The 19614-nt window shown below is 48.0% G+C and overlaps 1 protein-coding gene and 1 pseudogene across 1 annotated transcript; both read right to left on the reverse strand.

The window, feature by feature from the left end:
- Positions 1-1915: 1915 nt before the first annotated feature.
- On the reverse strand, positions 1916-2818 carry LOC115077761 (annotated as a pseudogene).
- An 8566-nt stretch (positions 2819-11384) lies between these two features.
- Positions 11385-12317, reverse strand: LOC115077762 (olfactory receptor 5B21-like). Its single transcript, XM_029580046.1, has one exon. The coding sequence runs from the start codon at positions 12315-12317 to the stop codon at positions 11385-11387; it is 933 nt and encodes a 310-aa protein (XP_029435906.1).
- Between the last annotated feature and the right edge of the window lie 7297 nt (positions 12318-19614).

The following is a 19614-nucleotide window of genomic DNA, read 5'->3' on the forward strand; positions in this document are numbered from 1 at the left end:
CCAGACAGAACACAGCTCGAGCTTTGGATTCCAGTTTATGTAAATATTGAGTGATTTTTAAGAATGTGATGAGGCATTTAAGTCACAATGACCTCTAACTAATAGGAATGATGTCACAATGCTGCAGCTCAAAGGACTGATGTCACAAAGGTCTAAAACTTGCAGTGCTGCTGATAAATTAAAGTGTGTGCACACCTGGGACTTTCCTCCCATTATGGGTCAGGACAGAGAAGGGTTCTCCTCTTGGCCGGGTGAGGAGGGGCAAAAGGGATTCACTGAGCCCAGTGAATACGATTAACCTCCATAAAGTTTCTTGGTTCTCATCCTCCAAGGGTTTCATTTCTGGATCATGGAGAACAAATCCCTCTCTGATCTGAAAGGTTTGTATATTTTTTTAGAATTATTTACTAGGTCTGCTCTTTCTGAGCTTTCTTCATCGCTCCCTACTAGAAACTGTAGTCTGAATGGGCAATTTTCTCAGTGGAAGGGAGTGAGCAGTGGAGTGCCTCAGGGATCTGTATTGGGACCCTTACTGTTCAATATATTTATAAATGATCTGGAAAGAAATACGACGAGTGAGATAATCAAATTTGCAGATGACACAAAATTATTCAGAGTAGTTAAATCACAAGCAGATTGTGATAAATTGCAGGAAGACCTTGTGAGACTGGAAAATTGGGCATCCAAATGGCAGATGAAATTTAATGTGGATAAGTGCAAGGTGATGCATATAGGGAAAAATAGCCCATGCTATAATTACACAATGTTGGGTTCCATATTAGGTGCTACAACCCAAGAAAAAGATCTAGGTGTCATAGTGGATAACACATTGAAATCATCGGTGCAGTGTGCTACAGCAGTCAAAAAAGCAAACAGAATGTTGGGAATTATTAGAAAAGGAATGATGAATAAAACGGAAAATGTCATAATGCCTCTGTATCGCTCCATGGTGAGACCGCACCTTGAATACTGTGTACAATTCTGGTCGCCACATCTCAAAAAAGATATAATTGCGATGGAGAAGGTACAGAGAAGGGCTACCAAAATGATAAGGGGAATGGAACAACTCCCCTATGAGGAAAGACTAAAGAGGTTAGGACTTTTCAGCTTGGAGAAGAGACAACTGAGGGGGGATATGATAGAGGTGTTTAAAATCATGAGAGGTCTAGAACGGGTGAATCGGTTATTTACTCTTTCGCATAGTAGAAAGACTAGGGGGCACTCCATGAAGTTAGCATGGGGCACATTTAAAACTAATCGGAGAAAGTTCTTTTTTACTCAACGCACAATTAAACTCTGGAATTTGTTGGCAGAGGATGTGGTTAGTGCAGTTAGTATAGCTGTGTTTAAAAAAGGATTGGATAAGTTCTTGGAGGAGAAAACCATTACCTGCTATTAAGTTCACTAAGAGAATAGCCACTGCCATTAGCCATGGTTACATGGAATAGACTTAGTTTTTGGGTACTTGCCAGGTTCTTATGGCCTGGATTGGGCACTGTTGGAAACAGGATGCTGGGCTTGATGGACCCTTGGTCTGACCCAGTATGGCATTTTCTTATGTGGTGATTTATACACCATGAAGTCAATATGGCCGGGAATTAGGAGGCTAGAATCCTGGGGGAGAAAATTCTCTCATGCCCCCATTGAGTTGCCAAGCTTCATTAGGTGGTTAGATTTAGTTGCTTAATAAGTGGGCATTTTTGGAGAAAGCTTTGGTTTGAAGGAAGAACTTACTTGACTAATGCTGGTTGTCAGTGGCAGTGCTAGCCACTTAATTTTAAGCATCTAAACCTAGCACTAACATTGCTGGTCCAAATTGAGCTGGCTAAACTGTGGCTGAAATTAACATATCTTAGCCAAATAGGCTGGGGGCTCAGTACCCATTTAAAAATCCAAATCCATGGGCTCTCATAAACTACTTCCCTATGACTTTCCTCAATGCATTTTTTACCTCCTTATTCCTCAGACTGTAAATGAGGGGGTTCAGCATGGGGGTGACAGTCGTGTACAGCACGGACAGGATTTTACCCTGCTCCTGGGAATATGTTGAAGTGGGTCTCATGTACATACAGAACAGTGACAGATAACACATGGAGATGACTGTGAGGTGGGAGGAGCAGGTGGAGAAAGCTTTACGCTTCCCCTCGGCAGACCGGATCCTCAGGATAGCTAAGATGATGAAGGTGTAAGATATGAGAGTCACAAGGAAGGCAGGGACTGGTATCAGTGCAATTGCAACTATTATTATAGTCTCAGTGATGGCTGTATCAGTGCAGGAAAGCTTTAACAGTGGCATGAGGTCACAAAAGAAATGACTGATCTTGTTAGAGTCACAGAATAAAAGGCGGGTGATGGAAGCCATGATTGTCCCAGAAGGTAGCGAACCAATGATCCAGGAAAAAGCAACCAGCAGGTCACAGACTCTCTGATTCATGACAAGTGAATAGTGCAAGGGGTCACAGACTGCAACATATCAGTCATATGCCATGGTGGTGAGGAGAAAAATCTCAATGCAGGTAGAGCCCATGAAGAAATCGAGCTGCACAATGCACCCAGCATAGGAAATGCTCTTATTCCCTGTGAGGAAGATCTCCAGCAGTTTGGGGACAATATTGGTGGTACAGCAGATGTCTGTGAGTGACAGGTTACTGAGAAAGAAGTACATGGGGCTATTCAGACTGAGATCAACAAAGGTCACCATGACAATTGCCAGATTTCCCAGCAGGGTGATCAGATAGATAAGGAAGAACACCAGGAAGAGGGGAACCTGAAGCTGAGGCTTATCGGAAAGTCCCAGAATACTGAATTCTGTCACCATCGTCATATTTTCCATGAGGTCCATATCTTTTGCAATGCATGCATAAAAAGAAACTGGAACTGATATGTATATTAAGTACAAAAGTCATTGAACTTTATAGATGTTGCAGTGTAATGCCAGCAGTAAAAGTCACTGACCTGCACCTCATCGGCTGTCATCTTAAACTCATTGGCAGGGCGTTGGCCATTCATAGCCCTGGAAAGAGATTGTGCAGAAAATGGGTTCTGTTAGTAAAAGGTTTCATCTTATTATGAGCCTGGAGAAAAACATTTCAAATGCTGCATATAAACATTGAAATGAATTGAAAGTAAACCGAGCAACTAAATGGACAGAAAGGATAACTTTCTCCTGGACCCAGCCTCAAGATTCCTGTGGCAGTGCAGGGGTAGACCAAGCATACGAAATCCTGTGGCAATGCTTCCGAAATCTTCAGCAATTCCTAATTTTGAAAATAAAATAATGTAGATTTTCTTTCCCATTATAAAAATAAAGTATTTTTCCAACCCTGATTGCATGTTTGTAAATGTTACTTTTTCTCTTCTTGAGTGAAGAAAAGAGATCTCAAATATCATTATAGAGAGAGGATTCCAGGGATGGGAAGAAAGGGACAGTATCAAGGATGGGGAGAGGGTGAAAGGGTGAAAGGACCAAAGAGAGACAGAGAAGAGGGAGAGAGAGAGAATAAGAGATAGAAGAGAGCGAGAGAGAGAATAAGAGATGGAGGAGCATCAGGGACAGGGACTAGAGCTTGGAGATGGGAGAATCTGGACAGTTAGAGCAAGATTCCAGGATCTGAGATCAAGGGAAGATCCATTCCTCTCCTGGTTCCATCCTGGTCCTCCTCACATCCCCACTCCCTCTCAGATCTCCTCACTCCACCCTAATCCCTTTCTTTTCTCTCAGACACATACTTCCAAGTGATTCCCCCCAACCCTCAGCCTATCATCGTCTCATCCTCCAGCCTCTCTTAACCACCCTTCAGCTGACCACCCTCTCACCCCCCAGATCATCTGAGCCTTCTAAACTGATGCCTCTCTATCCCTCAGCCTCTCCTGACCCCCTCAGCCAGTCTCTCAAGTCCTCCTCACCCCTCTGCCAAATCTCCTCCTATTCCCCAGTTGTTTCTCACCTCCCCCAGCTGATGATTTCTCATCCCCCAGCCAATCTCCCCAACTGATGCCCTCTTATACCCCGTCCTTTCTCCAGCCAACCATTCAGTTCTTCATCAGTTCTAGACAGATCCATCTTTCATCCTCCACCCCCACCCCAGCCAATCCCCCGTCCATCATTCCTGTTCAGCCTCCAATCCCATCCTCCCATTGTTTGTTTATTTGTGAGTTTCCTTGTACATTTTTTCACAGCACAACTTAAACCAGACAAATGGTGGGGCTTGAACATCCTGCCATGCTGATGGGTCCTGAGATAACCAGCTAAAGGTTTAACCAGCTAAAAAGATATCTGGCTAGCTTGGGGTGGAGACGTTCCAAGGTGGAGCTAAATTATGCAGATATTCAGCATTAGCTGCATTACTTTGCAGTAGCTAAACAGCAGTCCTAATGTTAGCTGGATAATCTTTGCTGCTAACTTTGATAGCCAAGTTTATTCAGCGATGCTGCAAGCTTTGCCAGCGGGACAATGACTGAAAATAGACTTTTATTTTAGAAAATGGCGTTCTGTATTATTTACATGATGAGATTCAGTTACATATCTGCTGCAAATTTCAGAATCATTTATAGAAAAATGCAATACTCACTGTTTCCTTTCAAAACACAGAAGTAATAATAGTGTCAGTGCTCACTGTTCACCATCAAACACATGACTGGCAGTAACTTAGAGCTAAAAGAGGATCTCTCATCTTTCTTTAACCCTTCCAATCCCCAAGGATATCCTGATAAAGGGGACTCTACCTCTCCCCTCTGATGTACTACCCCAGCACATCAGATCTCTCTGCTTCCTCTCCCCTCTGAGGTCCTACCCCAGCACATCAGATCTCTCTGACTCCTCTCCCCTCTGAGGTCCTACCCCAGCACATCAGATCTCTCTGCCTCCTCTGCCCTCTGAGGTCCTACCCCAGCACATCAGATCTCTCTGACTCCTCTCCCCTCTAATGTCCCACCCCAGCACATCAGATCTCTCTGCCTCCTCTCCCCTCTGATGTCCTACCCCAGCACATCAGATCTCTCTGCCTCCTCTCCCCTCTGAGGTCCTACCCCAGCACATCAGATCTCTCTGCCTCCTCTCCCCTCTGATGTCCTACCCCAGCACATCAGATCTCTCTGCCTCCTCTCCCCTCTGATGTCCTACCCCAGCACATCAGATCTCTCTGCCTCCCCTCCCCTCTGAGGTCCTACCCCAGCACATCAGATCTCTGCCTCCTCTCCCCTCTGATGTCCCACCCCAGCACATCAGATCTCTCTGCCTCCTCTCCCCTCTGATGTCCTACCCCAGCACATCAGATCTCTGCCTCCTCTCCCCTCTGATGTCCCACCCCAACACATCAGATCTCTCTGCCTCCTCTCCCCTCTGAGGTCCTACCCCAGCACATCAGATCTCTCTGCCTCCCCTCCCCTCTGAGGTCCTACCCCAGCACATCAGATCTCTCTGCCTCCTCTCCCCTCTGAGGTCCTACCCCAGCACATCAGATCTCTCTGCCTCCTCTCCCCTCTGATGTCCTACCCCAGCACATCAGATCTCTCTGCCTCCTCTCCCCTCTGATGTCCTACCCCAGCACATCAGATCTCTCTGCCTCCTCTCCCCTCTGAGGTCCTACCCCAGCACATCAGATCTCTCTGCCTCCTCTCCCCTCTGAGGTCCTACCCCAGCACATCAGATCTCTCTGCCTCCTCTCCCCTCTGATGTCCCACCCCAGCACATCAGATCTCTCTGCCTCCTCTCCCCTCTGATGTCCTACCCCAGCACATCAAATCTCTCTGCCTCCTCTCCCCTCTGAGGTCCTACCCCAGCACATCAGATCTCTGCCTCCTCTCCCCTCTGATGTCCCACCCCAGCACATCAGATCTCTCTGCCTCCTCTCCCCTCTAATGTCCTACCCCAGCACATCAGATCTCTCTGCCTCCTCTCCCCTCTGATGTCCCACCCCAGCACATCAGATCTCTGCCTCCTCTCCCCTCTGATGTCCTACCCCAGCACATCAGATCTCTGCCTCCCCTCCCCTCTGAGGTCCTACCCCAGCACAATCAGATCTCTCTGCCTCCTCTCCCCTCTGAGGTCCTACCCCAGCACATCAGATCTCTCTGCCTCCTCTCCCCTCTGATGTCCTACCCCAGCACATCAGACCTCTCTGCCTCCTCTCCCCTCTGATGTCCTACCCCAGCACATCAGATCTCTCTGCCTCCTCTCCCCTCTGATGTCCTACCCCAGCACATCAGATCTCTCTGCCTTCTCTCCCCTCTGAGGTCCTACCCCAGCACATCAGATCTCTCTGCCTCCTCTCCCCTCTGATGTCCTACCCCAGCACATCAGATCTCTCTGCCTCCTCTCCCCTCTGATGTCCCACCCCAGCACATCAAATCTCTCTACCTCCTCTCCCCTCTGAGGTCCTACCCCAGCACATCAGATCTCTCTGCCTCCTCTCCCCTCTGATGTCCTACCCCAGCACATCAGACCTCTCTACCTCCCCTCCCCTCTGATGTCCTACCCCAGCACATCAGATCTCTCTGCCTCCTCTCCCCTCTGATGTCCTACCCCAGCACATCAGATCTCTCTGCCTCCTCTCCCCTCTGATGTCCTACCCCAGCACATCAGATCTCTCTGCCTTCTCTCCCCTCTGAGGTCCTACCCCAGCACATCAGATCTCTCTGCCTCCTCTCCCCTCTGATGTCCTACCCCAGCACATCAGATCTCTCTGCCTCCTCTCCCCTCTGAGGTCCTACCCCAGCACATCAGATCTCTGCCTCCTCTCCCCTCTGATGTCCCACCCCAGCACATCAAATCTCTCTACCTCCTCTCCCCTCTGAGGTCCTACCCCAGCACATCAGATCTCTCTGCCTCCTCTCCCCTCTGAGGTCCTACCCCAGCACATCAGATCTCTCTGCCTCCTCTCCCCTCTGATGTCCTACCCCAGCACATCAGACCTCTCTACCTCCCCTCCCCTCTGAGGTCCTACCCCAGCACATCAGATCTCTCTGCTTCCTCTCCCCTCTGAGGTCCTACCCAGCACATCAGATCTCTCTGACTCCTCTCCCCTCTGAGGTCCTACCCCAGCACATCAGATCTCTCTGCCTCCTCTGCCCTCTGAGGTCCTACCCCAGCACATCAGATCTCTCTGACTCCTCTCCCCTCTAATGTCCCACCCCAGCACATCAGATCTCTCTGCCTCCTCTCCCCTCTGATGTCCTACCCCAGCACATCAGATCTCTCTGCCTCCTCTCCCCTCTGAGGTCCTACCCCAGCACATCAGATCTCTCTGCCTCCTCTCCCCTCTGATGTCCTACCCCAGCACATCAGATCTCTCTGCCTCCTCTCCCCTCTGATGTCCTACCCCAGCACATCAGATCTCTCTGCCTCCCCTCCCCTCTGAGGTCCTACCCCAGCACATCAGATCTCTGCCTCCTCTCCCCTCTGATGTCCCACCCCAGCACATCAGATCTCTCTGCCTCCTCTCCCCTCTGATGTCCTACCCTAGCACATCAGATCTCTGCCTCCTCTCCCCTCTGATGTCCCACCCCAACACATCAGATCTCTCTGCCTCCTCTCCCCTCTGAGGTCCTACCCCAGCACATCAGATCTCTCTGCCTCCCCTCCCCTCTGAGGTCCTACCCCAGCACATCAGATCTCTCTGCCTCCTCTCCCCTCTGAGGTCCTACCCCAGCACATCAGATCTCTCTGCCTCCTCTCCCCTCTGATGTCCTACCCCAGCACATCAGATCTCTCTGCCTCCTCTCCCCTCTGATGTCCTACCCCAGCACATCAGATCTCTCTGCCTCCTCTCCCCTCTGAGGTCCTACCCCAGCACATCAGATCTCTCTGCCTTCTCTCCCCTCTGAGGTCCTACCCCAGCACATCAGATCTCTCTGCCTCCTCTCCCCTCTGATGTCCCACCCCAGCACATCAGATCTCTCTGCCTCCTCTCCCCTCTGATGTCCTACCCCAGCACATCAAATCTCTCTGCCTCCTCTCCCCTCTGAGGTCCTACCCCAGCACATCAGATCTCTGCCTCCTCTCCCCTCTGATGTCCCACCCCAGCACATCAGATCTCTCTGACTCCTCTCCCCTCTAATGTCCTACCCCAGCACATCAGATCTCTCTGCCTCCTCTCCCCTCTGATGTCCCACCCCAGCACATCAGATCTCTGCCTCCTCTCCCCTCTGATGTCCTACCCCAGCACATCAGATCTCTGCCTCCCCTCCCCTCTGAGGTCCTACCCCAGCACATCAGATCTCTCTGCCTCCTCTCCCCTCTGAGGTCCTACCCCAGCACATCAGATCTCTCTGCCTCCTCTCCCCTCTGATGTCCTACCCCAGCACATCAGACCTCTCTGCCTCCTCTCCCCTCTGATGTCCTACCCCAGCACATCAGATCTCTCTGCCTCCTCTCCCCTCTGATGTCCTACCCCAGCACATCAGATCTCTCTGCCTTCTCTCCCCTCTGAGGTCCTACCCCAGCACATCAGATCTCTCTGCCTCCTCTCCCCTCTGATGTCCTACCCCAGCACATCAGATCTCTCTGCCTCCTCTCCCCTCTGATGTCCCACCCCAGCACATCAAATCTCTCTACCTCCTCTCCCCTCTGAGGTCCTACCCCAGCACATCAGATCTCTCTGCCTCCTCTCCCCTCTGATGTCCTACCCCAGCACATCAGACCTCTCTACCTCCCCTCCCCTCTGATGTCCTACCCCAGCACATCAGATCTCTCTGCCTCCTCTCCCCTCTGATGTCCTACCCCAGCACATCAGATCTCTCTGCCTCCTCTCCCCTCTGATGTCCTACCCCAGCACATCAGATCTCTCTGCCTTCTCTCCCCTCTGAGGTCCTACCCCAGCACATCAGATCTCTCTGCCTCCTCTCCCCTCTGATGTCCTACCCCAGCACATCAGATCTCTCTGCCTCCTCTCCCCTCTGAGGTCCTACCCCAGCACATCAGATCTCTGCCTCCTCTCCCCTCTGATGTCCCACCCCAGCACATCAAATCTCTCTACCTCCTCTCCCCTCTGAGGTCCTACCCCAGCACATCAGATCTCTCTGCCTCCTCTCCCCTCTGATGTCCTACCCCAGCACATCAGATCTCTGCCTCCTATGCCCTCTGAGGTCCTACCCCAGCACATCAGATTTCTGTGCCTCCTCTCCCCTCTGGGGTCCTACCCCAGCACATCAGATCTCTCTGCCTCCTCTGCCCTCTGAGGTCCTACCCCAGCACATCAGATCTCTCTGACTCCTCTCCCCTCTAATGTCCTACCCCAGCACATCAGATCACTCTGCCTCCTCTCCCCTCTGATGTCCTACCCCAGCACATCAGATCTCTCTGCCTTCTCTCCCCTCTGAGGTCCTACCCCAGCACATCAGATCTCTCTGCCTCCTCTCCCCTCTGATGTCTCACCCCAGCACATCAGATCTCTCTGCCTCCTCTCCCCTCTGATGTCCTACCCCAGCACATCAAATCTCTCTGCCTCCTCTCCCCTCTGAGGTCTTACCCCAGCACATCAGACCTCTCTACCTCCTCTCCCCTCTGAGGTCCTACCCCAGCACATCAGATCTCTCTGCCTCCTCCCCCCTCTGATGTCCCACCCCAGCACATCAGATCTCTCTGCCTCCTCTCCCCTCTGGTAGATATAGTATACTTGGATTTTCAGAAGGCGTTTGACAAAGTTCCTCATTAGAGGCTTCTAGGAAAAGTAAAAAGTCATGGGATAGGTGGTATGTCCTTTCATGGATTGCAAACTGGCTAAAAGACAGGAAACAGAGAGTAGGATTAAATGGACAATTTTCTCAGTGGAAGGGAGTGGACAGTGGAGTGCCTCAGGGATCTGTATTGGGACCCTTACTTTTCAATATATTTATAAATGATCTGGAAAGAAATACGACGAGTGAGATAATCAAATTTGCAGATGACACAAAATTGTTCAGAGTAGTTAAATCACAAGAAGATTGTAATAAATTGCAGGAAGACCTTGTGAGACTGGAAAATTGGGCATCCAAATGGTAGATGAAATTTAATGTGGATAAGTGCAAGGTGATGCATATAGGGAAAAATAATCTGTGGGTTAATCTGTGGGTATACTTGGGCACTTATGTATGAAATTTCAAAGTCACACACTAAAGGTAAGGGTCTTCTCTAGCCCTATGACTTAATGGATCTATTCTAGAAATAGGAGTTTCCTCCATCTGATCTTGTCCTGTCACTGAGAGAATATACTATGGGTCCTGTGCACCAAATTTCATGCTAGAAAAAAGTTTAGCGTGCATGTGGTTAAAATCTATGTGATGCACTTTGAAATTCCCCATGTTAACCAGCCCAAAGTGCAAGAGGTGGTTACTACAGGGGATTTCATTCCTCCCAACCTCCCCTATCAAGGTTGGCACAATATCTCTCCTCAGATACTTACTCCCTGCCCCATCCCCCCCCCCCACCCTACCCCCCTCGTTCCATGAATCATAAAGAAGAATCTCCCCATGAGGCTGTACCTGAATCCCCTCCCATTATACCAATGATGCATGAAGGATACCCTTCTGGAGCTCTTCCCAGCCCTTCCCGATGCCCCATTGCTAAGCTTCTGCAGCTTTACACTCATAAAACAACTGTAGAATTGTCAGTCAGAGTTTGGCGGCCTTGCTGACTGGAGATAAAATGGCATAGCAGTATTAGAAAAGGTGCAAATGTGCTAAAGATGATGGAATGGCAGCCCTATGATGAGAGCCTATGGAGGCTCAGGCTCTTCAGCCTGGAGACTGAGAGAGGTGTATAAAATCATGAGTGATGTGGCACAAGGTGATAGGGAAAGGTTATTTACCCTTTACAGTAGTACTAGAAGGACGGGACACTTGAATGCTAAGAAGTAGCAAAATTAAAATGAATTATAGAAAGTATTTTTTCAGTCAGCACCTAAATAATGGGGTAATTTTCAAAATCATTTATTCACATAAAACACAAATTTGTAGATGTAAATGTGTTGTTATAAAATTGCCTGGGGTTTGTGCATAAAAGGTATGTAATACATGTGTTTTTGAACTACATAACTTATACTGGTTATATTAAAAATACCCTCACTATGATGTAATTTGCTGCCAGAGAATGTGGTCTAGACTACAAATGTAACAGAGTTTTAAAAAAAAATTGGATATGTTTCTAAAGAATAGGTCAGTTAAGCATGATTTAGATGATAATTTTAGGTGTTTTCAACTCCTGCTCTGGAAGGAAGCAGTAAGAAGGGGCTTTCCTGTTTGGGATCTAATGGATATTTCCAAGCATTCCAAACTGGTCACCGTCAGACGCAAGTTGCTGTGCTGACTACATCATTGGTCTGACCCAATGTATACTTCTTATGCCCTTATGTGCTCCCTGAAGCTACTTTCCTTTAGCTTTCCTCATTTTAGCATTCCTTTAGCTTTCCTCATTTTAGCATTCCTTTAGCTTTCCTCATTTTAGCATTTTTTACCTCCTTGTTCCTCAGACTATAAATGATGGGGTTCAGCATGGGAGTGACAGTCGTGTAGAGTACAGACAGGATTCTACCCTGCTCCTGGGAGTACGTTGAGTTGGGTCTCAGGTACACACATAAAATGGAGGAGTAGAAAATAGAGATGACAGTGATGTGGGAGGAGCAGTTGGAGAAGGCTTTATGCTTCCCTTCTGCAGAGTGGATCCTCAGGATGGCTGAGATGATGTAGGTGTAAGATAAAAGAGTCACAAAGAAGGCAGGTGCTGCTGTCAAGATGCCATCAAAAAACAATACGGTTGCAAGGCCAACCGTGTCAGTACAGGAGAGTTTTATCAGCGGCACAATATCACAGAAGAAATGATCAACCTTGTTAGAGTCACAGAATGAAAGGTATGTGACAGAAACCATAATTATCCCAGAATTCAGAAAGCCAATGATCCATGAAGTGGCTACCAGCAGGACACAGACTCTTTGATTCAAGATGAGCGAATAGCGCAAGGGATGACAGATGGCAACATAGCGGTCATATGCCATTGTAGTAAGGAGAAAGGCCTCAATACCGGCACAGCCCATGTAGACAAACAACTGCCCCATGCACCCAGCATAGGAAATGGTCTTTACCCCTGAGAGAAAGATCCCCAGCAGTTTTGGGACAATGTTGGAGATGCAGCAGATGTCTGTGAGAGAGAGGTTACTGAGGAAGAAGTACATGGGGGTGTGCAGGCGGGGGTCAGCACAGGTCACTGTGATAATCACAAGGTTCCCCAGCAGGGTGATCAGGTAGATGAGCAGGAAGACCAGGAAGAGAGGAACCTGCAGCTGGGGATTATCAGAAAGTCCCAGAATAATAAATTCTGTCACCATTGTCATGTTTTCCACATCCATTTGGTTTATTTCTTTTCTCCTGAGGATATAAGAAAAATTTAGAATTGATGTTTATGTTAAATACAGAATGTTATAGAATGTTATGCTTTGCCTGACATCCTAAAAGTTGAACTGCTAGCCCTGGGATTCCCAGATGGTGGCCTTCTACTATGCTATGAACCCAAAATGTCATTGAGTTTTACAGATGCTGCAATGTAAGGCCATCAGTGAAAGTCGCTGATCACACCCCATGAGGTTTCACATTAAACTCACTGATGGTGCCCTGGCCATTCACCACAATGAAGGAGATTGTTCAAATGAAGGTTCAGTGACCAAATGTCCCATCCTATTCTGCACCAGGGTAAAGTTTTGATTATTTGGTTTCAACACTGAAATTAGTTAAAAGAAGAAAACAACAGCAGAGTTAGACAGAGAGGACAGCTTTGATAAGTGTGATGACTGATTTTATACACCTCTCTCAGTCTCCAGGCTGAAGAGCCTGAGCCTCCATAGGCTCTCATCATAGGACTGCCATTCAATCATCTTTTTCACATTTGCACCTATTCTAATACTGCTATGCCATTTTATTGAGATGTAATGACTTTAATTCTCCAGTCAGCATGGCCGCCAAACTCTGACTGACAATTTTAGAGTTGTTGTACGAGTGTAAAGCTGTAGGAGCTTAGCAATGGGGCATCAGGAAGGGCTAGAAAGAGCTCCAGAAGGGTCTCCTTCATGCAACATTGGTGTAATGTGAGGGGGTTCAGGTACAGCCTCATGGGGAGATTCTTCTTTATGATTCATGGAACGAGGGGGTAGGGTGAGGTGGGATGGGGCAGGGGGTAAGTATCTGTATCAGGGAAGAGATATTGGGCCAACCTTGATAGGGGAGGTTGGGAGGAATGAAATCCCCTGTAGTAACCACCTCTTGCACTTTGCACAGGTTAGCATGGGGAATTTCAAAGTGCATCACATAGATGCTATCATTTTCTGTTAGTGTCCATGCAAATACCATCCACATGCTATTGACATTATTCTTAGCATGTGCATCACACATTAAGTGACATTTAATGTGCACATTACATTTTTACCACATGCACGTTAAACTTTTTTCTAGCATGAATTTTGGTGCACAGGACCCATAGTATATTCTCTCAGTGACAGGACAAGATCAGATGGAGGAGGCTCCTATTTCTAGTATGGATCCATTAAGTCATAGGGCTAGAGAAGACCCTTACCTTTAGTGTGTGACTTTGAAATGTCATGCATAAGTGCCCAAGTATACCCACAGATTAACTCGCGTAAAGTCGCACCTCCTCTTTGGAGGGTGTAATCTATGCAGGTTAGCTTGCATGCATTCTTTTAAAAATCACAAAGTATGCATGTACATTTCTACTCCACTCCCCAACTATGCATATTACTTTTATGTGAACACAGCCCTGAGCTATTTATTTGAATAAAAGATAAATGGCTTTGATAATCTGGCCCTAAATGTAAATGTTCAGATTCCCCTCTAGAAACGCCCTTGAGGAAATAAAAGTGCCCCTGGCACCAGTGTAAAAGTGGCAGCACTGGGAGGCAAAAGTGGTCACGGTACAGGGAACCTCGAGCAGGCACATGACATTCACAGATGATGTGCGTGATTGAGTTCACCCTGAGTTATAATTCTCTGCTCCCTGTGTTCAGATATTGGTTAAAGTAGAAGAACCTCAGGTTGGGATCATGTGCAGTGGGAGGAAAGAGCAGTACAAGGTAATCAGACTCCTCTCATTGTAAATTATTGCTCAGCATTGGCTGCTAGATTTAATTACATCCTCCCTAAATTATTACCTGGTGGTCATCATCCTATCCAGACTCCTGAGCAGCAATTTTAAATTTAGGGTAACAATAGGACTAAAAAGCTCTAAAAGCATTTAAGCCAACTTATTTGTACAGTTTCACGCAAGGAAAATATTGTACAAAACCCATAGAATGAATCTCACCCAAAAAGTGCAAAATTTAAAATACCTACAAGAGTACCCCAAACATTTTGCATGCATTTTCACTTCTACAGTTTCTTTAAGGAAATGGGCCCTTATGAGTTTCTCATGTCAGTCTGTCCACCCTACCCCTTACCCTACCCCCTTACAACTTTTGAACTATTCATCCCATTTCTACAACAGAAACACGTTATCTTTGTCGTGAGGACACAAGCCAATACAGTTCACCCCATTTGTAATCTCTGTGAAGTTAGAGCATGTTATGATGCAAGCAATCTTTATTCACAATGGGGCGGATTTTCAGAGCACTGCTCGCGTAAATCCGCCCAAAACCGGGCGGATTTACGCGAGCAGGGCCCTGCGCGCCGGGAAGCCTATTTTACATAGGCCTCCCGGCGCGCGCAGAGCCCCGGGACTCGCGTAAGTCCCGGGGTTCTCGGAGGGGGGCGTGTCGGGGGGCGGGCCCGGTTGTCGCGGCGTTTCGGGGGCGTGTCGGCAGCGTTTTGGGGGCGGGTACGGGGGCATGGCTACGGCCCGGGGGCGTGGCCGCGCCCTCCGTACCCGCCCCCAGGTCGCGGCCCGGCGCGCAGGAGGCCCGCTGGCGCGCGGGGATTTACGCCTCCAGAGGGAGGCGTAAATCCCCCGACAAAGGTAAGGGGGGGGGTTTAGACAGGGCCGGGCTGGTGGGTTAGGTAGGGGAAGGGAGGGGAAGGTGAGGGGAGGGCAAAGGAAAGTTCCCTCCGAGGCCGCTCCGATTTCGGAGCGGCCTTGGAGGGAACGGGGTAGGCTGCGCGGCTCGGCGCGCGCCGGCTATACAAAATTCATAGCCTTGCGGGCGCCGATCCAGGATTTTAGTGGATACGCGTGGCTCCACGCGTATCTACTAAAATCCAGCGTACTTTTGTTTGCGCCTGGAGCGCAAACAAAAGTAGGCTATTCGCGCGCCTTTGAAAATCCGCCCAATGGGGCGGATTTTCAGAGCCCTGCTCGCGTAAATCCGCCCAAAACCGGGCGGATTTACGCGAGCAGGGCCCTGCGCGCCGGGAAGCCTATTTTACATAGGCCTCCCGGCGCGCGCAGAGCCCCGGGACACGCGTAAGTCCCGGGGTTCTCCGAGGGGGGCGTGTCGGGGGTGGGCCCGGTCGTCGCGGCGTTTCGGGGGCGTGTCGGCAGCGTTTTGGGGGCGGGTACGGGGCGTGGCTATGGCCCGGGGCGGTCCGGGGGCGTGGCCGCGCCCTCCGTACCCGCCCCCAGGTCGCGGCCCGGCGCGCAGGAGGCCCGCTGGCGCGCGGGGATTTACGCCTCCCTCTGGGAGGCGTAAATCCCCCAACAAAGGTAAGGGGGGGTTTAGACAGGGCCGGGCGGGTGGGTTAGGTAGGGGAAGGGAGGGGAAGGTGAGGGGAGGGCAAAGGAAAGTTCCCTCTGAGGCCGCTCCGATTTCGGAGCGGCCTCGGAGGGAACGGGGGTAGGCTGCGCCAGTGGCGTAGCCAGAATTGATTTTTTGGGTGGGCACAAGGTTAACATAGGTGGGCACAAGGCATGCAGGTCTACTAGTTGTTTTCTTACTGATAAATAATGCCATATACTGCACCCTAGAATGGCTTTCTAAGTAGTTTGCAACAGCCATTATGTGTCATGTATGAAACTTTAAAATAATTTACTTCAATTATTTCAAGTATAGAAAACAATCAAATCCAATCATATAATAAAACAAAAATTAATGTATTCTTTCATGAACCATCTTTGCAGAAACCCAGAAATCTTCATAAATACAATAAAATATAATTAATCATCAGAACAGGTGCAGCGCAAAGCTAGGGCAATTCACATTACAAGTAACATGAAAAAAAAATTCAAATTCTGGTGTAATCTCAGCAAAAAATAACCCTCCACTGCTATTTTGTGAAGTAACAAACTCTTGCAAAGAAAGAGGCATCTGGAACCTTGCCAAACAATCACAGCACTGACTCTCAGGATTCAAACAGCAACCTTATGAAAAAGCAGCAATGCAAATACTACACCAGGCCCTAGAACATTAATACATCACCTACGGGAATAACAGAACAGGCTGGACTACTACTACAGAGAAACTATATGCTAGAAATACTCATTTCTGTCACAAACAGGCAAAACTGAGACCGACCCTTACCTAATATAGAAATAAGAGACTATAAATTAGAAACAGAAACATGTAGATAAAGCCAAAATAGAAAGCCTGAGAAACTAAAATGTCTGAACAGTGGAATACTTAAGAAAGAGCAAAATACAAAAATATAAGAATGCACATTCCCAAAGATGACATATTTAAATTGCTAACATCTCTCTCTCTCTCTATATATATATATATATATATATTTTTTTTTTTTACCTTTGTTGTCTGATCTTTGTATTTTTCTAATCAGTTGGTCCTGGTCTCTCTTTCCCATTTTTTCCCTTGTCGCTCATTTCCTAATTCCTCTTCAGTGTCTTTTCTACTACTGTCTTCTTCCCTTCCACACACACACACATATATATACATAAATGCTTTCTCTCACAGACTCCCTCACACACTCAGGCTCTCACTCTCATATGCTCTCTCCCCCCCCCCCAGCTCACATTCTCTGCAGACACACATACAAGCTCTCACTTTCTCACCCCTCCCCAGGCTTATATTCTTATGCACACACAGATGCACATCCAGGCACCCATTCTCATCCACACACACAAACCCATTCTCCCATTCTCACCCATACATACACACATTTAAGGTCCCATTCTCACCCACACATACACACTTTCAAGCACCCATTCTTACCCACATATTCAAGCTTCCATTCTCACCCACACACACAAACCCAGGTTCCCATTCTCACCCATATATATACACATTCAAGCTTCCATCCTCACCCACATATTCAAGCGTCCATTCTCACCCACACACACAAACCCAGGCTCCCATTCTCACCCATATATACACACATTCAAACTTCCATCCTCACCCATATATACACACATTCAAGCTTCCAACCTCACCCACATATTCAAGCTTCCAACCTCACCCACATATTCAAGCTTCCATCCTCACCCACATATTCAAGCTTCCATTATCACCCACACACATTCAAGACTCCATTCTCACTCCCATACACACCCAGGGTCCGATTTTCACCCACACACACACAAGGCTCCCATTCTCATCCTCACATACACATTCAAGCCTGTGCACAGTTTCCGCTTCCTCCCCCCAGAGCAGGAAGATCAGCTGCCTCTCCTGCTGCCACTGGCCTCCTGCTATCTTCGGGCCGTATGGCCGACCGATCTTCCTGTTTGGGGGGGGGGAGGAGGAGAGCGGAAGCGCCGCGCACAGTTTCCGCTTCCTCCCCCCAGAGCAGGAAGATCAGCTGCCTCTCCTGCTGCCACTGGCCTCCTGCTATCTTCGAGCCATACGGCCGACCGATCTTCCTGCTGGGGGGGGGGGGAGCTGAAGCTGTGCGCGGCGCTTCCGCTCTTCTTCCCCCCCCCCCCCCAGGAAGATCGGTCGGCTGTACGCAGGAGGCCAGTGGCAGCAGGAGAGGCCAGCTGATCTTCCTGCTCTGGGGGGAGGAAGCGGAAACTGTGCGCGGCGCTTCCGCTCTCCTCCTCCCCCCCCCCCAAACAGGAAGATCGGTTGGCCATACGGCCGCAGCAGCGCTTCCCCACGTGTGCCGTGATGGCGTGCCAAGCATGGGTTCTCCTCTTCACTGTCGCGGGGATGGGATCCCGCGACAGCCTTGCAGTTCTGGTGTCAGTTGGGTGGGCCTGGGTCTAAATTGGGTGGGCAGCTGCCCACCCAGGCCCACCCGTGGCTACGCCACTGGGCTGCGCGGCTCGGCGCGCGCCGGCTATACAAAATCCATAGCCTTGCGCGCGCCGATCCAGGATTTTAGCAGATACGCGCGGGTCCGCGCGTATCTACTAAAATCCAGCGTACTTTTGTTTGCGCCTGGAGCGCAAACAAAAGTAGGCTATTTGCGCGCCTTTTAAAATCCGCCCCAATGGTTCTTCTCCAACATTTAAAAACAGAAAACAACTTCTGACCATAACAGGTTTCCCATTTTCTCTCACTTTCAGACATCCACCGACAACCAACATAATCATTTATCTTGGAAAGGAGCAGCAGTTATTTTACTGGGTTGTGTCGTTCAATCAGACATCTCCTTAGGTTTCTGAATATATTTGAGCATGAAAAATATATTTGAAAGTGCAATACATCAAGAGGCCTTATTTCTCAAAAACGTTTACCCTTTGCTGGATATGCTTGGACAATGATTTATATAGGGGTCCCATACCTTACGAAAAGTCACTTGTGACTCAAAAGTCCATAGCATTGAGGTAAATTCCATTTATAGCAAGTCCATCATCTTACTTTACCACATTAAAGCCATTTAATCCAGGCATTATCCAAACATTTAATCAGGATGCACCTTCTGATATTCAAAAACTATCTTTTAAACAGAACAAAATATAAAATGCTTGCACCATCAGTATTTTTCCCCATCGTCACTACAATATCTATCATGTGTCACATTCTTACAATATTATAATATTGCATTATGTCCCTGGCATTTCAAACAACCCAAATCTGCTATCCCAGACTTGTAATGTGTACCCAAAGCAGAAAAAAAACAAAACAATTCTATGCAGAATTTGCAATTTCATTTCATGCCAAATCTCATTTTCTGTAATAGAATAAACCAATGCATATTATTTATATAGAATCTCTTCATTTAGGGGAATCATTAAATCATTTTTGCCATACCTCTGCAAGTACTTTAAAAATTGTGAATATTTTCAAATTCTGCAGGAACAAACTGACAAGAAGCATGTCAACAGTGCCTTGTTTGTCTTAAATACAGTAGTTTTCCCACTCTTGATAACTGGAGGAGGAATATCTACCCACGCTCCCTGACTGAATGCTGTGGAGATGAAATTCTTAATTCGAAAGTATGCAAAAAAGTTCCTCTATTTAAAGCTGAGTTTATCTGTGCAATAATAATCAGTGTAATTAAACTAGTGTAAGCATATTTAATGATTTTGTTTAGTACTTTGCTTTCTCTGTGTGTATATATATATATATACATATCTCCTGCTCCTTCACCGATGGTGCTCTTATTGATTTGTCCACAAAATACGATTGTGGAACCTGGGGCAAGTCCCTTTATGTCCCTGTGCCTCAGTTTTAGTTCCTGACTCTGTCATTCTTTCCTTGTCACTTTGATGGAGAAGACCCACATGGATCTGATTTGCCAGGGGTTAAGATAAAGCAACTATAAATTCAGCGGGGAATATGTGGCTAAGCATATGCTTTATTTATACTATAC

This window comes from Rhinatrema bivittatum, chromosome 16, assembly GCF_901001135.1.
Source record: "Rhinatrema bivittatum chromosome 16, aRhiBiv1.1, whole genome shotgun sequence".
Taxonomy (NCBI): domain Eukaryota; kingdom Metazoa; phylum Chordata; class Amphibia; order Gymnophiona; family Rhinatrematidae; genus Rhinatrema; species Rhinatrema bivittatum.